Raw genomic sequence first — 19,453 nt, forward strand, 5'->3', positions numbered from 1 at the left:
CTTCACCACACAGAGCTATATTTACATAATCACTGGATTATGTTAAGAACTTTTCAATTTTTATACAGAATTATGAATATGCACCCTAAGAGCTGCAGTAACACTCGTGCTTGTGCCAGAGTCACTTTGAAATGTCCCAATGACACAGGGCTACCAGCAGCATGTAACAGATTCATATTTTCTTTCTTTCTTTCTTTCTTTCTTTCTTTCTTTCTTTCTTTCTTTCTTTCTTTCTTTCTTTCTTTCTTTCTTTCTTTCCCAGTGTGTACCTCCATGTCTTTCCATTAGCGACATGCGAAATCGACGCGCTGTTAAAGCTACACAGACTGTCTTGGTTGTATCTTTTAATTTTATTACGCAATTCTGACAGATAATGTATTTATACATCATTTCTGTAATAATCATACCTGCGGCGTCCGGTCTGAGCTGTTCAAGCCGATTTTCGCAGAGCATTTTATTATCGGCAAAGTGCTGCCATCGTGCGGTTATAACTGGTAACACATTAGTTTAAGGTGCAAAAGTTGAGCTTGGGTTTGTGCTTTTCCGCTTCGTTTTAATGAAAGAGGTGCCGCTCCACCGTGAGAAGTGTCGTTATTACATCAGTAAGTGTATTTATTCGCTATGTAGAAGATTAAAGCGATACTTTACTGTGATATGTTTTAAATGTGGGTCGGTTTTCTTTCTACAGATTCAGTGAGATGCCACCAGGCTGATTTTGGATAGTCCTTCTCACAAGATGGTCCCTAGGTCATAGACTCTTACCCACTTGCAGCCCATTGAAGTTGTCAGCTTTACTGATGCTTTCTTAATCCTACAACAGATTAAGAGAATTTGTCAAATTTCGGGATAATATCCCCAATCCATCCCATACTAACTTACCTTGTGTGCGTATGGTCTTTTTCTGCCCCTCCTTCCTCCTCCTCCTCCTCCTTCTTCTCAACAGCTCCCTGGACTCCTGGCCTCAACAACGTGGCGGACTACCTAGCTATTTTCACGGAGATTGCAGTCTCTCTGGGCGTGCTATCTTCTGTCCAGCCACAGGGAGACACAAGTGACATTAATAAAGGATGAAACCTACTTCATTATTGATATTAATTAGCTCTCGGTTAATTAGTTACTATATTAAGTGTGCCTAATTGGAACAGAGCGAGGGAGTGAGAGAAGAGAGAGGAGAATGATAGCATTACAGGTGTTGGGAGTGTGGCAAAAATGAATTATGAGGTAAATGATTTTATGTCTTCATCCAGTGGCTTAAGCTCTCCTCCTCTAGTCCTCTCCGCCTTCCTCAGTTCTCTGTGCTGCTGCTTCTTTTGTAAAGTATCTCCATGGGCTTCCTTCTATAATTCTAACCATCCTACTCACTGTGTTTCATCCATCCTCTCCTCCTTCAGTTTCCCTCCCTCTGTTTTTCTTGCTTGCGTTTTATTTTTTTCCCCAGTGTGAACCAGATTGTGCGTGTCCCTCAGCCCAGCCCTTCCTACAGTGTAACCTACTTTTTGTTTGCCACTTGCTGTCCTTCTTTTACTTCCCTCTCAGTGGACTTTGTCAATTATCTTAAAAACATACAATTTTATTCAATCTTTCTCTTTATTCTGTTCTATTCTATCTATCTATTTCTATCTATTAGTCTGTCTGTCTGTCTGTCTGTTGGTGATATAGTGCCTTCATATCCATCTCTACATGTCTCCCCCCTCCCTTCACCTCTTGCTGTGCCGAGTTATTTTTCATTTTGAGTCCCCTCCCCTCCTCTCTCTCTCTCTCTCTCTCTGCTCTCACTCTCTATCTCTCTCTCTTTATAATAACTCTCAGTCTTGTGTTTCTGCATCTCCTTTTCCCTTTCCTGTATTTCACTTCATGCTGATCTTTATTCAAGGCTTGCTGGACATCCTTCCTTCCTCATCTCTCTATATCAGTCTCTTTCTTTCTGGGGCTCATTCCTAAACTGGATAGCAGAGAAATCCATATTTTGTTTTAATGTTGTTTTTTGCTGGTGGACTGTGAAAGTGGATTGTCGTCCTGCATCCTGATGATGCTGAAGGTGCAACTCTGTTAGATTTTACTGGAGTGCTGAAGGATTTTTCTACAGTGCAGGCTCTGGAGAAGAAGACCAAGTTGTTAGTTCTACTTTCTTTGACTATAATCAGATTCTGGGCAGCACTGAAGTATCCTTTTCAAGTAGTTTCTTTCTTTCTTTCTTTCTTTCTTTCTTTCTTTCTTTCTTTCTTTCTTTCTTTAACCTTTTAAGTCTTGGTCTAACCATGGCCCAGTTACCTAGTCCCACCGCTGTGATGGCCCCCAGTTCACTTGGCTCCAGCTCCACTCCAGTACCCAATGTCTTTCAGCGTAAGGGCGCCCTCAAACAGAAGAATGTGATGGAGGTGAAGAATCATCAGTTTGTGGCCCGTTTCTTCAAACAGCCGACATTTTGTAGCCACTGCACCGATTTCATTTGGTGAGGAGTTGTCTAATGGTTAAGGTGTAGGTAGGTTTGACTGTCCCAAGATGTTACTCCTGAACGTGTGTCTCTTTCTCTCCACAGGGGCATTGGCAAGCAGGGATTTCAGTGTCAAGGTAGGTAGCTATGCTATCCCACATTGCTGTTCCCCCCCCCTGTGTCTGTCTTTCTCTCTCCCCTTTTTTCCATCAGTCTGTCCCTTGTTGTCATAATTTTCTCTGGAAGTCCCTCCTTCCCAAAGTTCTTGTACCTTTCACTCCTTTGCTCTATCTTTCTGTTTCTTTGGCTGTCTTCTTTTCACATCCATCTTTTCCTGCTTCTCCGATTTTGCCCTGTCTCTCAGCCTTTCCTTCCTTCACTGTTTTTAACCCTCATACATGCGTTTCTCATTCGACGTGTTTTTGCTGAAATCTTACTCTCTTACTTTGTTTCTTGGCTTACTCTGACATTCCTCTCCTTCCTTCTCTGCATGGCTCTCTTCTTTTCTATTACTTGCTCACTGAATATTCCCCCACTGCCCGTTTGCCACACTCACTTTCTCTCTCTTGGTGCGGACAGATTGGGGGACCCAGCGGGTGCCCTGGTTACAGGGAGAGACCAGTTGCCATGGATACCTCTGAGGTTATTTTTAGTTACAAAGAGAAATGAGGAGCAAGAGAGAGATGAGAGGAAGATGAAGAGGGAAAGGAGGAACAGAGAAAAGGAACAGATTGACAGAGGAAGGGGGAGAGTGAGAGAGCAGCCTGCTGACCACCGGTTATTCCCATTCTGGAAATTTCATTTGTCGGAATTGTTTAGGATTCCCCAAATGATTGTGGAGAAGGGGAAAAAAAAAAAACTTAACATTTAATGGTTTGATTTTTAAACAGTTGGTTCACACTTCGAGGAGTCTGAAGGACTGATGACCTTGGCTCTTTGTGTCCTTTGTCCAGTGTGACACACACTAACACCCGGTCACACATGTCATATCATGCTGTATAAATCTGCAGTAGTTAGAAGTTTTGGGCTCTACGGCCTAGTGTTTAAGGCGCTGAACTTTAAGCCACATGGGTGCAGATTCAGTCCCACCGCTGACTCACTGCGTGACATCGAGCAAGTAACTTAATCTCCCTATGATCCTTATGCACCAATTGTAATGTAAAACGGTTATTAAAATATCTTTACTTAGTGGTGGCTCTGAGGCTTGGGATTTGCACAGGCAATCGGAAGGTAAACACCAAAAGTGACAGTACTGCATTGGGGCCTTGAGCAAGACCCTTAACCTGCAATTGCTCCATCCTATAACTTTAATCTGCGTCCGGCTCTGCATGTAGGCCCTCCAACCTGCAGGGAAAAACTCCAGCCACCATAAAAGAAACCTCCTGGTTCAGGATGGTGGGGTGCTGGAATCATCCATCCATCCATCCATTATCCAACCTGCTATATCCTAACTACAGGGTCACGGGGGTCTGCTGGAGCCAATACAGGGCGCAAGGCAGGAAACAAACCCCGGGCAGGGCACACATACCCACGGGACAATTGAGGATCGCCAATGCACCTAACCAGCATGTCTTTGGACTGTGGGAGGAAACCCACGTAGACACGGGGACAAACTCCACGCAGGGAAGCGAACCCAGGTCTCCTTACTGCAAGGCAGCAGCGCTACTACTGTACCACCGTGCCACCCTAGCTGCTGAAATGTTAATATAATTAACAGCAGCCATTGCTGAGCTTGTTAGAAAGGACATTTGGTGACTCTCTGGTTTTCACGTACCTGTCTCAGAGTGGCTGGTAGAATGAGCCTGAGCAAGGGCATAACTGCTATAAACCATCCATCCATCCATTTTCCAACCCGCTGAATCCGAACACAGGGTCACGGGGGTCTGCTGGAGCCAATCCCAGCCAACACAGTGCACAAGGCAGGGAACCAATCCTGAGCAGGGTGCCAACCCACCGCAGGACACACACAAACACACCTACACACCAAGCACACACTAGGGCCAATTTAGAATCGCCAATCTACCTAACCAGCATGTCTTTGGACTGTGGGAGGAAACCGACGCAGACACGGGGAGAACATGCAAACTCCACGCAGGGAGGACCCGGGAAGCGAACCCAGGTCTCCTAACTGCGAAGCAGCAGCACTACCACTGCGCCACCGTGCCGCCCTTGTTCAATAACACCTTTCTATAATATATAACATGGCATTTTAAATCCAGCAGCACAGGGCACAAGACAGAAGCTAACCTTGAACACAGTGCCAGTCTTTCACCTTTCCATTTTGAGCATTATTGCCATATACAGCTTGGCCTAGGAACACTAATTTCTGCAGCTTATGCAGCTCATTTAGGGTCCTGTTGAATGGAACCAGCAGCCTTGTGGCATAAAAAAGTGTTGAAACCAGTGCCAGTAGGACCCTCAAAAAATACAGATGAGGAGATAAGGGGCTCAGAAACTTGGTGTACCTGTGTGTCGATATTTAGAATTGCACTGGACAATGTACTGTACAAATGAGAAAAATCTTCCTGTTATTATAAACACAAAGACGGGGACAACTTTTACTTCTTTTAATGCTGTTGGGGTGTCACTGGACATCTAAGAGCAAGTAAGTGACCTGAGGCCTAAATACTGTATCTGTGGCTGCCTTTGCAAGTGATGCTGCAGCCACCTGCTTTCTTTAGTTCTCTCTTTTTATGTCTTCACTTGGTTTTTAAATCTTTTGACTTTCTCTACATTTTGATCACCATGTTTGCACCATACCAATTTTTGTTATGTTCCACCATTTCTTTGTTCAGTTTAGATATTCTGTTAAAGGCTTACCCCTGATTTTGTGTTTGTCTTGTGGCCTTATCAGTTTGTAAATGCTTCCAATTTCAAATGGCTATTATTTCTTTCTTCCTTCCTTCTCACACCTTATTATACGCTCTTAAGGCACCTTACATCCAACTGTCAGTGATTGTGTTCTTTGTATGTTACTTCATTCTGTCCATCCAAGAGCCTGCTTAATCCAATTAGAAGATCACAAAGCAACACCTAGCCATACAGTAGAGAGGGTGACGGTATTTGTCAGAACTCAAACGTCATACAGCCATCCATCCATCCATCCATCCATTTTCCAACCCGCTGAATCCGAACACAGGGTCACAGGGGTCTGCTGGAGCCAATCCCAGCCAACACAAGGCACAAGGCAGGAACCAATCCCGGGCAGGGTGCTAACCCACCGCAGGACACACAAAAACACACCCACACACCAAGCACACACATCAGGACCAATTTAGAATCGCCAATACACCTAACCAGCATGTCTTTGGACTGTGGGAGGAAACCGGAGCGCCCGGAGGAAACCCACACAGACACGGGGAGAACATGCAGACTCCACGCAGGGAGGACCCGGGAAGCGAACCCAGGTCCCCAGGTGTCCCAACTGTGAGGCAGCAGCGCTACCCACTGCTCCACCGTGCCGCCGTCATACAGCCACACAACACCAATTTATATATTTTTGCAGGCAGCATAACCCCTTGGTAGGTAGAGCATTTCACTGTAAACTAGGTGGTGCCAATCCAGTTGCCACTGCTGACTCACAAATTGACCATGGCTGAGTTGCTGGAGTTTTTTTTTTTGATCCTTTTGTACAAATACAACTACAGCCGTATTGTGCACTTATTTGGAGAAAATTATCTGCTAAAATCCATCCATCCATCTGTTATCCAACCCGCTATATCCTAATACAGGGTCACAGGGGTCTGCTGGAGCCAATCCCAGCCAGCACAGGGCACAAGGCAGGAACAAACTCCAGGCAGGGCGCCAGCCCACCGCAGGGCACACCCAAGCACACGCTAGGGACAATTTAGGATCACCAATGCACCTAACTTGCATGTCTTTGGACTGTGGGAGGAAACCCACGCAGACACGGGGAGAACATGCCACTCTGGTTTGAGCCTGACCAACTGAGCAAGGGCATAACTGCTATAAACCAGTATCAGCTAAATGGGAGGCAGGTGGCAAACTGGAGGTGCACCCCAAGGTCTGGTTCTCTTTTTTGACTGTAGAAAAAAAAAATACATCCATGTCATCTTAACTTAATTGTGCTTGGGGTCTGGGAGTTGGTAGCCATTTGGTTTCTCTATGATTATGTTTCCAGTGTGCTTTGTAAGGCTGATGATCTCTCCTAGTAAGTCCGCACTGGCTGGTGTTAATGGCAGAAAGCTTCAGGGCAGTTTGCTTGAAAGATTGAGCTGTTGGTCTGCTTGAGTTTGGCTGGAAAGAGAGGTGGCATGGGAGGTGGAATTTCTTAAGGTCAGGAAGACATAGTGGTAATTTCTGGTACGGAGGTCCCGCAGCACGAAGACTTAATCAATCCCTTCATTCTGCTAACAGATGTGCCATGAAAACTGACAGTTTATACCCACGTTTTTGTCAGTGGCCATCAAATGCACCATCTGTATTGGCTAATTGATAAAAAAAGATGAGTTTCTTTAAGCTCATTTCGACACGCTCCACGGTTTCTTTTTAGAAGAGCTGATTTCCTGATTCATTTCCAAAGGGCTGCTAACTGGGGGAATGAGCAAAAACATTATCCCGATCATAATAAAAGGGATCTGCATTTATGGAGCTGTGCCAAAACAATTCTGCGCATTTCTTTTCCCGGAGCCAAGAATGCAAAAACAAATTCCCTAGGGGGTTATCTCGCTGAATTTCTATCATAACATTAATGTAAGAGTCCCTGCTCCTGAAGAAATAAAGGGAAGCCCCTCCATGGAACCCAGTGGAAAAACAATGTCATTCGCCTTTGTGAAAACTGGCAAAGACATCGCTCAGAAAATTAACAAAGGGAATACCCCTCTGGAATAAAGTGAAAATACAGTGAAGGTGACACGATCTCTGAATTGGTGCAGAAATATTCTAAAGGGAGCTTCATTTTGGGGAGGGCATTTGCTAAAATGAGACATCTAATGTTTTAGAAAAAAAAAAAGAAATAATGAGATCCTCTTCTGGAACACAAAGCAAATTAAAGCATAATGGTACAAAGAGTGGCACTGCTCCTTCACAGAGACTGAGGTGGCTTCTCCTGTGCTTTCCTTTTAAGACATTGTTGTGATTTTACCTAAGCTTTGGAATTAACCTTCTTTAATATTATTAACTATTTTTTGTAAATATGTGTTGTTTTTCTTTATTTTTACGGTGATGTTATTTGGATTGTTATTGTGATATTTTATGGCTTGTTGTTTGACTATTTGTTTGTGTAGAGTCTTATTTGTGCTCCATATCCCAGTCTAATGATCTAATTTCCAAACAATCTTTATTCCATTTCTCTTCTCAAACCATTTTGACTTTGTTGGCTAAAGTAGATATGGTGTGAGGGTCCGATTGTCAGTGTGTTCAAAGATGGGTTGAATTACTTGCTGCTGTCCTCACTGGAAAAAGTGATTACAGTATATAATAAGATTGATTGGTAATCAGGGCTGCAGTGTCTTCAGAGTACACTAGGAGGCAGCACTGCCCAGTTACCACTGCTGTGTGATGTCTGGCGATGCTTGAGGTGATAAGAGGATGGGGACCATTTCTAGAGCTACCCGCTCCCTGGCAGGAGGACCACTGCCCAGTCAGGAAGGAGAGAGGAGGAAGAGAACCTGGAGGGTGTGGGGAAGTGGGTTAGCTGCTCCTATTCTTAGACAGTTAAAGAAAATTTTAATAAGACCTGTTTGGGGTAGAATCAGTTCTGCAGACATTTGTAATTTTGCTGTTGATATTTCCCTCTCAAGTCCTTCTTCTCGTATGTATTTAAGGTGTTAGGTACAAGGCGGAAGCTAACTCGGTCTATATGAGGGCACATTGGTCACTTGTACCCAGATCCTGCCACTCCTGTAGTAATATCGACACCTATTCCAGATTATTCTTTAAGGATAAGATACTCAAGGATAGTGAATAGGTAGGTTTACTGATAAAGACATTCGCTATGAAGAGTAATTATGAGATATGGGAAGCCCAGAGTATGCCATCTTGGCTTTAAAGTTGTTTTGCATCAATTTTGCTTATTTTCCTCAGGCTTGCTTTGGATTGCAAGTGTGCCCAACAGCAGTCCATCCTTAGGTAAGCCTCAGGATGGTTACTAAAAGTTTCTCTCCTTAAATTGGATCTATTTGAGCCAACACTGGGCAATTGTTTATAGTACAGTGCATCCAGAAAGTATTCACAGCACATCACTTTTTCCACATTTTGTTATGTTACAGCCTTATTCCAAAATGGATTAAATTCATTTTTTTCCTCAGAAATCTACACACAACACCCCATAATGACAACATGAAAAATGTTTACTTGAGGTTTTTGCAAATTTATTAAAAATAAAAAAACTGAGAAATCCCATGTACATAAGTATTCACAGCCTTTACTGAATACTTTGTCGATGCATCTTTGGCAGCAATTACAACCTCAGGTCTTGTTGAATATGATGCCACAAGCTTGGCACACCTATCCTTGGCCAGTTTCGCCCATTCCTCTTTGCAGCACCTCTCAAGCTCCATCAGGTTGGACGAGAAGCGTCGGTGCACAGCCATTTTAAGATCTCTCCAGAGATGTTCAATCGGATTCAAGTCTGGGCTCTGGCTGGGCCACTCAAGGACATTCAAAGAGTTGTCCTGAAGCCACTCCTTTGATATCTTGGCTGTGTGCTTAGGGTCGTTGTCATGCTGAAAGATGAACCGTCGCCCCAGTCAGAGGTCAAGAGCGCTCTGGAGCAGGTTTTCATCCAGGATGTCTCTGTACATTGCTGCAGTCATCTTTCCCTTTATCCTGACTAGTCTCCCAGTCCCTGCTGCTGAAAAACATCCCCACAGCATGATGCTGCCACCACCATGCTTCACTGTAGGGATGGTATTGGCCTGGTGATGAGCGGTGCCTGGTTTCCTCCAAACGTGACGCCTGGCATTCACATCAAAGAGTTCAAACTTTATTTCATCAGACCAGAGAATTTTCTTTCTCATGGTCTGAGACTCCTTCAGGTGCCTTTTGGCAAACTCCAGGTGGGCTGCCATGTGCCTTTTACTAAGGAGTTGCTTCCGTCTGGCCACTCTACCATACAGGCCTGATTGGTGGATTGCTGCAGAGATGGTTGTCCTTCTGGAAGGTTCTCCTCTCTCCACAGAGGACCTCTGGAGCTCTGACAGAGTGACCATCGGGTTCTTGGTCACCTCCCTGACTAAGGCCCTTCTCCCCTGATCACTCAGTTTAGATGGCCGGCCAGCTCTAGGAAGAGTCCTGGTGGTTTTGAACTTCTTCCACTTACGGATGATGGAGGCCACTGTGCTCATTGGGACCTTCAAAGCAGCAGAAATTTTTCTGTAACCTTCCCCAGATTTGTGCCTCGAGACAATCCTGTCTCGGAGGTCTACAGACAATTCCTTTGACTTCATGCTTGGTTTTTGCTTTGACATGAACTGTCAACTGTGGGACCTTCTATAGACAGGTGTGTGCCTTTCCAAATCGTGTCCAACCAACTGAATTTACCACAGGTGGACTCCAATGAAGCTGCAGAAACATCTCAAGGATGATCAGGGGAAACAGGATGGACCTGAGCTCAATTTTGAGCTTCATGACAAAGGCTGTGAATACTTATGTACATGTGCTTTCTCAATTTTTTTATTTTTAATAAATTTGCAAAAATCTCAAGTAAACATTTTTCACGTTGTCATTATGGGGTGTTATGTGTAGAATTCTGAGGAAAAAAATGAATTTAATCCGTTTTGGAATAAGGCTGTAACATAACAAAATGTGGAAAAAGTGATGCGCTGTGAATACTTTCCGGATGCACTGTACATCTGATTGGAAACCAGGTTGTTTTGAACATTGTGTAGCTGTCTAAAAGTTGTCTTCTGACTTGGCTATTGGTTCAGTTCAGTGGCTGTTCGGACACAGCCTAGGCCAAACCCCCCAACCCCCAAGGGAAGAGCCCACTTAACCCCCATCATCCGGGACGTGTGTCTGTCCAGCCCAGGCTGTGGAGTGACCTTGCACCTTATCTGTCCATGCATAGTTGTAGTGCTTACAAGCAGTGGTTTTCTACAGGAAATAACTTTTGAAAATTCCCTAAAGGAATATGAACATTTTGTAGTTGTCACTCACACAGTCTTACCCAGTGCCTTTTAAGTCACAAGGCTGGTTTTGTTTTGCAGCATTTAACACTACCAATCATGAATGTGAGATCTGAGTGATAACAATCCCAGATGCAACTCCAGTCTACCAAAGGTTACATTGGCTCACATATCCACCAACTCTGGATGTGATGCCAGCCTGTCTGAGGACACACTGATTTAAATACCCTCCAACCCTAAATGGGACATCAGTCCACCAGAGGGTACACATAAGCACCGCTTGCTGGATGTAAGGTCACTCTGTCTGAGTTCACATTGGTGTACATTACCACCAACCCAGCATGCATTGTCAGTATATATGAGAGTACACTGATAACTACCCACCAGCAATGAGTGGAATGCTGGTCTGTTTGAAGACATAGTGACGGCCATACCCAGCAACTTAAAATACAAGGCTTGTTCATCTGAGGACACATATGAACAACAACACTACACTCCTATTATTTGTCTGCACATACTCATCAAACTTGAATTGCCATTCCTCTAAACCACCAGCCCTGAATGGATCTCCATTCCATCTCAGAAAGCATGAGTGTGAACCTACAGAGAGGTCATATGGGTGCACATACACAACAACCTCAGTTTGGAAGCAAGTCAATATTTAAGACAAAGTGAATATCACACCCAGCAACCCTAAATGTAAGGCCAATCTACACAACAGTGGACCTGACAGCCAGCACTGCATAGATTGCCAGTCCAAGTTCAAGTTCAAGAGTATTTATTGTCATACAGCATACAGTGAAATGAAACAACGTTCCTCCAGGACCATAGTGGTACATAAAACACAGGACAATGAAGAATCTACAATACATAACATAAAGACATAATATATAACAAGGTGCATGTGAGTCAAATGTGCAAACATCTGCAACCATGTGCAACACTGCAGAACAGAACACATATATCAGATATCAGACCGGTCCATGAGTGTTCAGGAGTCTGACTGCTTGGGGGAAGAAACAGTCCCGAATGCTTTGGTTCCTTTTTCCCAATGGCAGGAGCATAAACAGTGAATGTGAGGGGTGTGTTGGATCGTTCACAATACTGGTGGCTTTGCGGATGCAGCGTGTGGTGTAAATGTCCATGATGGAGGGAAGAGAGACACCAATGATTTTCTCAGCTGTCTTCACTCTCTGTTGTAGGGCTTTACGATCCCTGACTGTGCAATTTCCAAACCAGATAATGATGCAGTTGCTCAGGATGCTCTCTATGGTTCTTCTGTAGAATATTGTTAGAGCAGCTGGTGGAAGATGGGCTTTCCTCAGCCTACGCAGGAAGTAGAGTCGCTGCTGGGCTTTCTTGGCTAAAGAGCTGGTGTTGTGGGACCAGGTGAGGTTCTCTGCCAGGTGGACACCCAGGAATTTGGTGCTATTGAAGACCTCCACAGTTGAGTCCTTTCTAAGACCTATCAATACACGTTACCATGAACTCTGGATGGGATGCCAGTCCTCCTCACAGCCCAATGTAGCACTTACCCACCGACTTACAATGGAGTTTGAGGTTGTCCCAGGGTGTAATAGTAAAAAAAAAAAGGATTCTGACAGTTTTAGGGCACACTGATGCACACAACCTGAGATGGAACATCAGATTTTCTGTACCACCCAACACTCACATAACTTTTCAGTTATCACTCAACCTGTTTTTGGGGTGTGGAAGGAAACGTGTAAAAACTTGAACATAAACCTCATATTGTTAAAACCTTTCTGTAGAGGTTTCAAATATTTTTATAGATTTAGTTTTTAGAATATGTTTTGTGTCACTGGTTACCTTAGAGCAGGTGTGTTGAACTCCGGTCCTGGAGGGCCACAGTGGGTACAGGTTTTCCTTCTAACCATCTCCTTAATTAGTGATCAGTTTTAGCTGCTAATTAACTTCTTTTGCCTTTGTTTTAATTGACAGGACTCAGACCCCTTAGTTGTTTCTTTGTCCTTAATTAGCAGCCAAACAATAATGAGACACAAAACAAGCAGCCACATGACCAGCTCCCCTGTGCCCATCACACAATAGCTGAAAATAAAGAAGGGTGAAGGTCTCAGTAAAACAGACAATCAACAGTTTTGGAAATGTCTGCTGTGGCAGAATGAGAGCAGCAACAAGCCATGGAATTAAATGACGGGTTCAATTAACAGCAAGAATCGGCAACTCATTAAGAAACTGGTTGGAGTGAAATTGGTTGGAGTTTGAATCCCCAGTTTAAATGATAATCTGTTGGCTCGTTTCACATCTAATTTCTGTTTGGCTGTCATTTAATGAAGAAAAGAATCAATTCAGGGGACTGAATCCTTAAAACAGGGCTAAAGAAAAGAAATTAATTATCAGTGAAAACTGGTCACTTGTTATGAAAAAGGTTAGAATGAAAACCTGCAGCCACTGCGGCCCTCCAGGCCTGAAGTTTGACACTTGTGCCTTAGAGGCATGGACTGAACTGGCAGGCTGGGAGTTTAAAGCCTTAGACATCAGGCTGTATTACCTGCCACAATGTGTTCTACATCTTAGCTAATCATTTTCAGTATTAAAGAAGATGAAACGGTTGTTTGTCAGGTAGTTACAGTAAGTATTAAGCAACAGTTTCTTCCATGTGGTGACTACTACTGTCACATTTCCAGTGATTATCAGGCTCTTGGAATACTGTACTGTATATAGAACTTCCTGTTTGGCCCAGTTCTTTTGTAGCTCATGCTGATGGCCCAATTTTATTTTCTTTCTGTTTGTTTTCTAGTCTGCAGCTTTGTTGTTCACAAACGCTGCCATGAGTTTGTCACATTCATGTGCCCAGGAGCGAACAAAGGACCCAAACCAGAGGTAAGCCTTTAACTTCTGTTGACTAGACATACAGGAGCTGATGGGTGGGTTACCACAGAAGTCTTTTGAATTTTTTTAATCTTACAAGGCATTGTCCCCCCCTCCACTACAGGTAGATAACGCTGCTCTTGGTTTCCGGGTAAAGTCCTTACTAGGGTCGTCCTGAATAGGATTCATGATCACTTGCTCGCCTACCAGCGACCAGAGCAGTCTGGTGTCACGCCTAAGAAGTCTACCATCGACTGTATCCTGGCACTGATAGTTCTCATGGAGCGCCAACATGAATATTGGCAGAGTTTCTTTGTAGCTTTTGTCGATTTTCATAAAGCATTCAACTCAGTTGATTGAGCTGCCCTGTGGGATATCCTGAGACTTTGCGGGATCCCCTCATGGCCGGCCTGTCCACTGGTACTGTGAGGGCTGTGCAGAGTGGAGGTAGACCCTCTGCAGTTTTCCCAGTTGATTCTGGGGTTCGTCAGTGGTGTTTTCTGCTCCAATTCTGTTCAATGTTTGCATGGACTGGGTGTTGGGCAAGGTTGTGGGGTCCAGCGGCTGTGGGGCATCTGTTGGCGAGGAAAAGTTCGCTGATCTTGACTTTGCTGACGATGCTGTGATCTTTGTTGAGTCAATGGAGGTTTTATTTATTAGAGAGAAAGAATCGATATTCACTCACGGGCAGACATATGTTGCGTTGTCACGATGTAATTCCAAACACGGAATCAAAATTCAATGCGATCTTGAAGAAAAGTTAATTCCAAATATTGTTTTTAGTAAAGTTTTAATGTAAAAGTGAAAATAATGCATATGTAACAATTCCCATGAAATAACAATGTCTTAAAATTGTATATCCAGTTGACCAAACCCGGGGGGTGGGCAAGCGAAGCAAGCAGGTAACAGAGCCCCCTTGTATATATACAAGGACAGACAGGCAATCAGTAATTATATATATATAGTTTCCTCCGGGCGCTCCGGTTTCCTCCCACGGTCCAAAGACATGCAGGTTAGGTGGATTGGTGATTCTAAATTGGCCCTAGTGTGTGCTTGGTGTGTGGGTGTGTTTGTGTGTGTCCTGCGGTGGGTTGGCACCCTGCCTGGGATTGGTTCCCTGCCTTGTGCCCTGTGTTGGCTGGGATTGGCTCCAGCAGACCCCCGTGACCCTGTGTTCGGATTCAGCGGGTTGGAAAATGGATGGATGGATGGATATATATATATATATATATATATATATATATATATATGTGTGTGTGTGTGTGTGTGTGTGTGTGTGTGTGTGTGTGTGTGTGTGTGTGTGTATATATATATATATATATATATATATATGTATACACCATCCCAAAGGCACAAGTGAAAGACTCTCTCTCTCTCTCTCTCTCTCTCTCTCTCTCTCTCTCTCTCTATATATATATATATATATATATATATATATATCTTATTTATAACAAGCACAAGAATGCAAAGTAATCAAAACAATACAAAGCCCTCCCTTGTCCCTAAACAATAAATGAATAAACACAGAACACAGATCAAAAACAAACTGCAAATGAATGAATGAAATAGAATGAGTCCAAAGTTATTAATGTCCTGAATTAAATGAAATACTGTCCTATATAATACGTTTGCTCCTTCCTGAAATAATTCAAAACGATCTCACCATGTGAGTCCTATGCAGTGCTTGAAATAAATCCAAACCCCAGGGTTTCTCCTCACTGTCTGATGTAATGATGATCCAGAACAATGAAAAAAGCAGACGGTAAGGTTGTGCAATGAAAAGTAAGCAATGATTTGGTGAAATTAATGCAAAAATGGCTCTTCTTTCCTCTCGATCTCCTTTTTCTCCTTCCTTTATACTTACCAATACAGTGTACCAGTGTACTGTACACTGGTACTGTGAGTGCTGTGCAGAGTGGAGGCAGAACCTCTGCGTTCTTCCCAGTTGATTCTGGGGTTCGTCAGGTGTGTGTTCTGCTCTACTCTTTTCAATGCTTGTATGGACTGGGTGTTGGGCAAGGTCGTGGGGTCCAGCGGCTGTGGGGCATCTGTTGGCAAAGAAAGATTCACTGACTTGGGGAAGATCTTGACTTTGCTGACGATGCTGTGATCTTCACTGAGTCGATGGAGGCTCTGATCAGGGCGCTCGAGAGACTGAGTGAGGAGTCTGAGTGTCTGGGCTTGCGAAAGTCCTGATAAAAACCAAAGATCAGGCCTTTAATGACCTCTTGGGCACGACCATCAGCAGTGTGTCTGTCTGTGGAGAGAATGTCGACCTCGTCGAGAGGTTTACTTACCTCGGTAGTGACATTCATGTCTCTGGTGACTCTACCTATGAAGTCAGTAGATGGATTGGGATAGCATGGGGGGTCATGAGGTCGCTGGAAAGGGGTGTGTGGTGCTCCCGATATCTCTGCAAAAGGACGAAGGTCCAAGTCTTTAGAGTCCTGGTGCTCCCTGTCCTGCTATATGGTTGCGAGAGTTGGACGCTCACCAGTGACCTGAAACGAAGACTGGACTCCTTTGGTACTGTGCCTCTCCAGAAAATCCTTGGGTACCATTGGTTTGACTTTGTGTTGCTCATGGAGTCCCGAGTGAGGCACATCACCTGAATTGTGATGGAGCGTCAGTTACGGCACTACGGCCATGTGGTGTGTTTTCCCGAGGGTGATCCAGCTCGTAAGATCCTCATTGTTGGGGAGTGGCTGTACCAGACCAAGGGGTCACCCACGTAACACCTGGCTGCGGCAGATAGAGGGTCATTTCTGGATGGTGGGACTACACCGTGTGTCTGCGTAGGGGGTTGCAAACCGGGATCCTGAGTTGTTTCGTCATGTAATAATAATAATAATAATAATTCATTACATTTATATAGCGCTTTTCTTAGTACTCAAAGCGCTATCCACACAGGGAGGAACCGGGAAGCGAACCCACAATCTTCCACAGTCACCTTACTGCAAAGCAGAAGCACTACCATTGCGCCACCTGTGAGGAGTGGGTGCGGCAACACACTGTACCAGTGCATGCTCCCCAACTTGACTTGACTTGACTTTATACTTCCCTCTTCTCGTTTAAATGAAGACTATCCTGGATGAAATTGGTTGAGACAACAGGAAATACTGGTAGTGGGGTCGCTGCCTCCCTGCATCATCCTTCCTCATTTGTTTCCCAGGGACAACATTTACATAAACACACAATGGATTTCAACAGAACGATGCAAAAAAGACACGACTCAGCACAAAACACACATTAAATATCTACAATCATGTAGCCCTGCTACAAAGTAACATATATAACAATGTCCATTTTGTGTGGAGTATTACTTTAACCATGCCCATTTATTTATTCAAGCAGCTCTCTTACTGTGGCTCATACACGTTTGACTTGGCTCTGTGGATAATTGTGGTACTGACGTGTACCCACCCAGGTTCAGCTTTGTAGTTCTATTGCCTCTCTTGTCCTTAGATGGCTGAAAAGCCCAATCCTTAAGCTGTGTTTCCTGGGGCCATGGAGGCAGGAGGCTCCATACATAATCAAAAAATAAATGTTTATTGTTGGTGTCTTTTGATCATTTCATCAGAGAGATGGTCGGTATCAAAGTGAAGTGCTTTCTGTTGAGTTCTGCAGCACCGTAGGAGACATTTCATGGCTAGAGTCTTGTCAGTCTGACCTTTTGTAAGGTAGGCGGCCATGAGGCCCTCCCACCCCTGTATGTTTTTCATTTTCCTTGACTTCTTCTGCTTCTCGTTTTACTTCTCAATAACAGTTTTTCTATGCCTGTGTTTGCTGGTTTACATCTACATATGACTCAGCTCACCTTGAAGTCGTTTTCTGGCTGCTACTTTTTAAACCCTTGATAAACACCATGTAGGCAGAATTTCTTGTCCGTCCTTTTAGATCATTCAGTCCTGACATCCAAGAAATTAGTAAATTAGAACGTTAAAGGTGCCAGTCTGGATATTCACTACAATTATGACATTACAATTACTGGCTGCAGGGTGTGCAGTGCTTTAAAATGACAAATCACCTAATTTAACATGACAGCAGAAGTGCATATGAGAGGTTATCTTTGTAAACAGTGGATGAAGGGGGGGAAAGTCTGATATGGAGGAGACCTGAGTTATAAGTTCTGTGGTCTGAGACAAAATGATGAGGATGTTTCTCCCTCACATGGTGGAGGATCTGGAGTCAATCAATTAATCAACTGATCATGTACAGTGCCTACAAAAAGTAATCACCTCCCATTTTGCCATTTTACCGTTATTCAAAATTGAATCACAGTGGGTTTAATTTGGCTTTTATTACTGATCAACAGAAAAAGAATCTTTAATGTCAAAGTGAAAAGTAATCTCCGCATATGAAACACAAAATAATTGATGGCATAAGCATTCAGCCCCATTAATATGACACACCATATACTGTCACTGGTGCAGCCAGTTGGTTTTAAAAGTCATAGAATTAGTTAAGTGGAGATCAGCTCTCTGGGGTTTCATTAGATTGTAGTGTAAATGCACCTTATATGAAAGGGCCTACTTGTGGTGAGTCACTATGGTGGTGTAACCTACACAATGAAGAAAAGAGAGCAGAAAAAACAATTCTGCAAAAAGGTGACTGAAAAGCACAAGTCAGTGGATTAAGATTGTAGCGGTCAGGGGCCGCTAAGATTCACACCGTCAAAGATGACGGTGATTTATTTATTTTAATAGAAGAGATCCCAGGAACGTCCCCAGCCTTGGATCGACACACACACACTCACAACAGAGACAATAAAGCACACTGGGAAAGGCAAACAATTACAAATATAATGACCCAAAATAATTTATGAAAACAGTAATACCACCCCTGACCCCTTCGGCGATATTACATATAAACACAAACACTACACAGCAAAGTCCATATAAACCAAACCGGATGAAGATGAAAAGTGACCAAGTTAAGTCCAGCGATCTGTATGTTGAAAGGGGGAAGGAAAAATACAGTCCTACCGGTAGTTACTGATGATGTGGATGAAATCAGATGGTTGATTCAGGAGCGCTCCACTCTTCCGGAAAACCAAATAATCCAACACAGTTCTCAGTGCACAGGTAGACAGACAATCCAGACCCCCACAAACGAGTACAGTCCAGGACAAAAAGATTAGAGTTCCAATAACAGCAGGCAGAAACGACACATAACCGCAGCACACACCGCACCAAAACAAAACAAACTTTTTTTTACTCCTCTTTGCCCTCTGCCCTCCTTTTAACTACCTGTGGCCACCTTTGACCCCAGCAAGGACTGCTGGGAGATGCAGTTCTTATAAAGTAGCACTGCTACAATCCCCACCCCCAGACCGTGGTGTACGGCCGAACCAAGGCTTGAGATTGGAGATGTTTACAGTGTCTATTTTCTTAGTCCCTGGCAATCCCCACTCTATTGCGTAGGTCACTGGTCCCTTCTTTTGGACAACCGTAGCCGGGCCGAACCACTTAGGAGCCAGTTTAGCAGTGAATTTCTCAGAGGCTTTGGAGAGGGGAAGAGTCCTGATCCAGACTTTCTCCCCAACCGAGAATTGCACAGGCTTACGTCTCTGGTTGTACGATTGAGATTGTCTGGACTGGGACCTCACCATCCTCTCCTTTACCTAACTACCTGTGGCCACCTTTGACCCCAGCAAGGACTGCTGGGAGATGCAGTTCTTATAAAGTAGCACTGCTACAAGATAAGAAAATCTCCAAGTCACTGAATATCCAGTTAAGTCAATTAATGAGAAATGGAACGAGTGTGACACAACTGTAAATCTTACCAGAACAGGCTGTCCACAAAAACCTGAATAATCATGCAGCCAAAACACTAGTGACAGAGGCTACCATGAGACCTTGAACAACTCTGAATGAGTGACAAGCTACACTGAATGAGACTGAGGAGACTGTGCAGACAACACCCAAGTGAACCACCAGTCTCGGCTTTAAGGAAAAGTAACAATCAGAGCAAAATTGAGATTTTTAGCCTAAACGCATAAACCATAGCGGTTTCAGCATCGTGTTCTGAGGATGCTTCTCTGCAGCAGAGATGGGAAGGCTTGTGAGAGTAAAATGAATTC

General features: G+C 43.9%; 1 protein-coding gene across 1 annotated transcript in view; it reads left to right on the forward strand.

Moving 5' to 3' along the window:
• Positions 1–1,621: 1,621 nt before the first annotated feature.
• LOC114666861 (protein kinase C alpha type-like) overlaps positions 1,622–19,453 on the forward strand; it is a 101,213-nt gene continuing 83,381 nt past the window's right edge. Inside the window, exons 1-4 of the mRNA XM_028821891.2 lie at positions 1,622–2,162; positions 2,246–2,452; positions 2,540–2,571; positions 13,301–13,383. Coding sequence (XP_028677724.1) covers positions 2,259–2,452; positions 2,540–2,571; positions 13,301–13,383 — 309 coding nt within the window. The 5' untranslated portion in view covers positions 1,622–2,162; positions 2,246–2,258. The remainder of the gene's footprint in view (positions 2,163–2,245; positions 2,453–2,539; positions 2,572–13,300; positions 13,384–19,453) is intronic.

Source organism: Erpetoichthys calabaricus, chromosome 16 (assembly GCF_900747795.2).
Source record: "Erpetoichthys calabaricus chromosome 16, fErpCal1.3, whole genome shotgun sequence".
Lineage (NCBI taxonomy): Eukaryota > Metazoa > Chordata > Cladistia > Polypteriformes > Polypteridae > Erpetoichthys > Erpetoichthys calabaricus.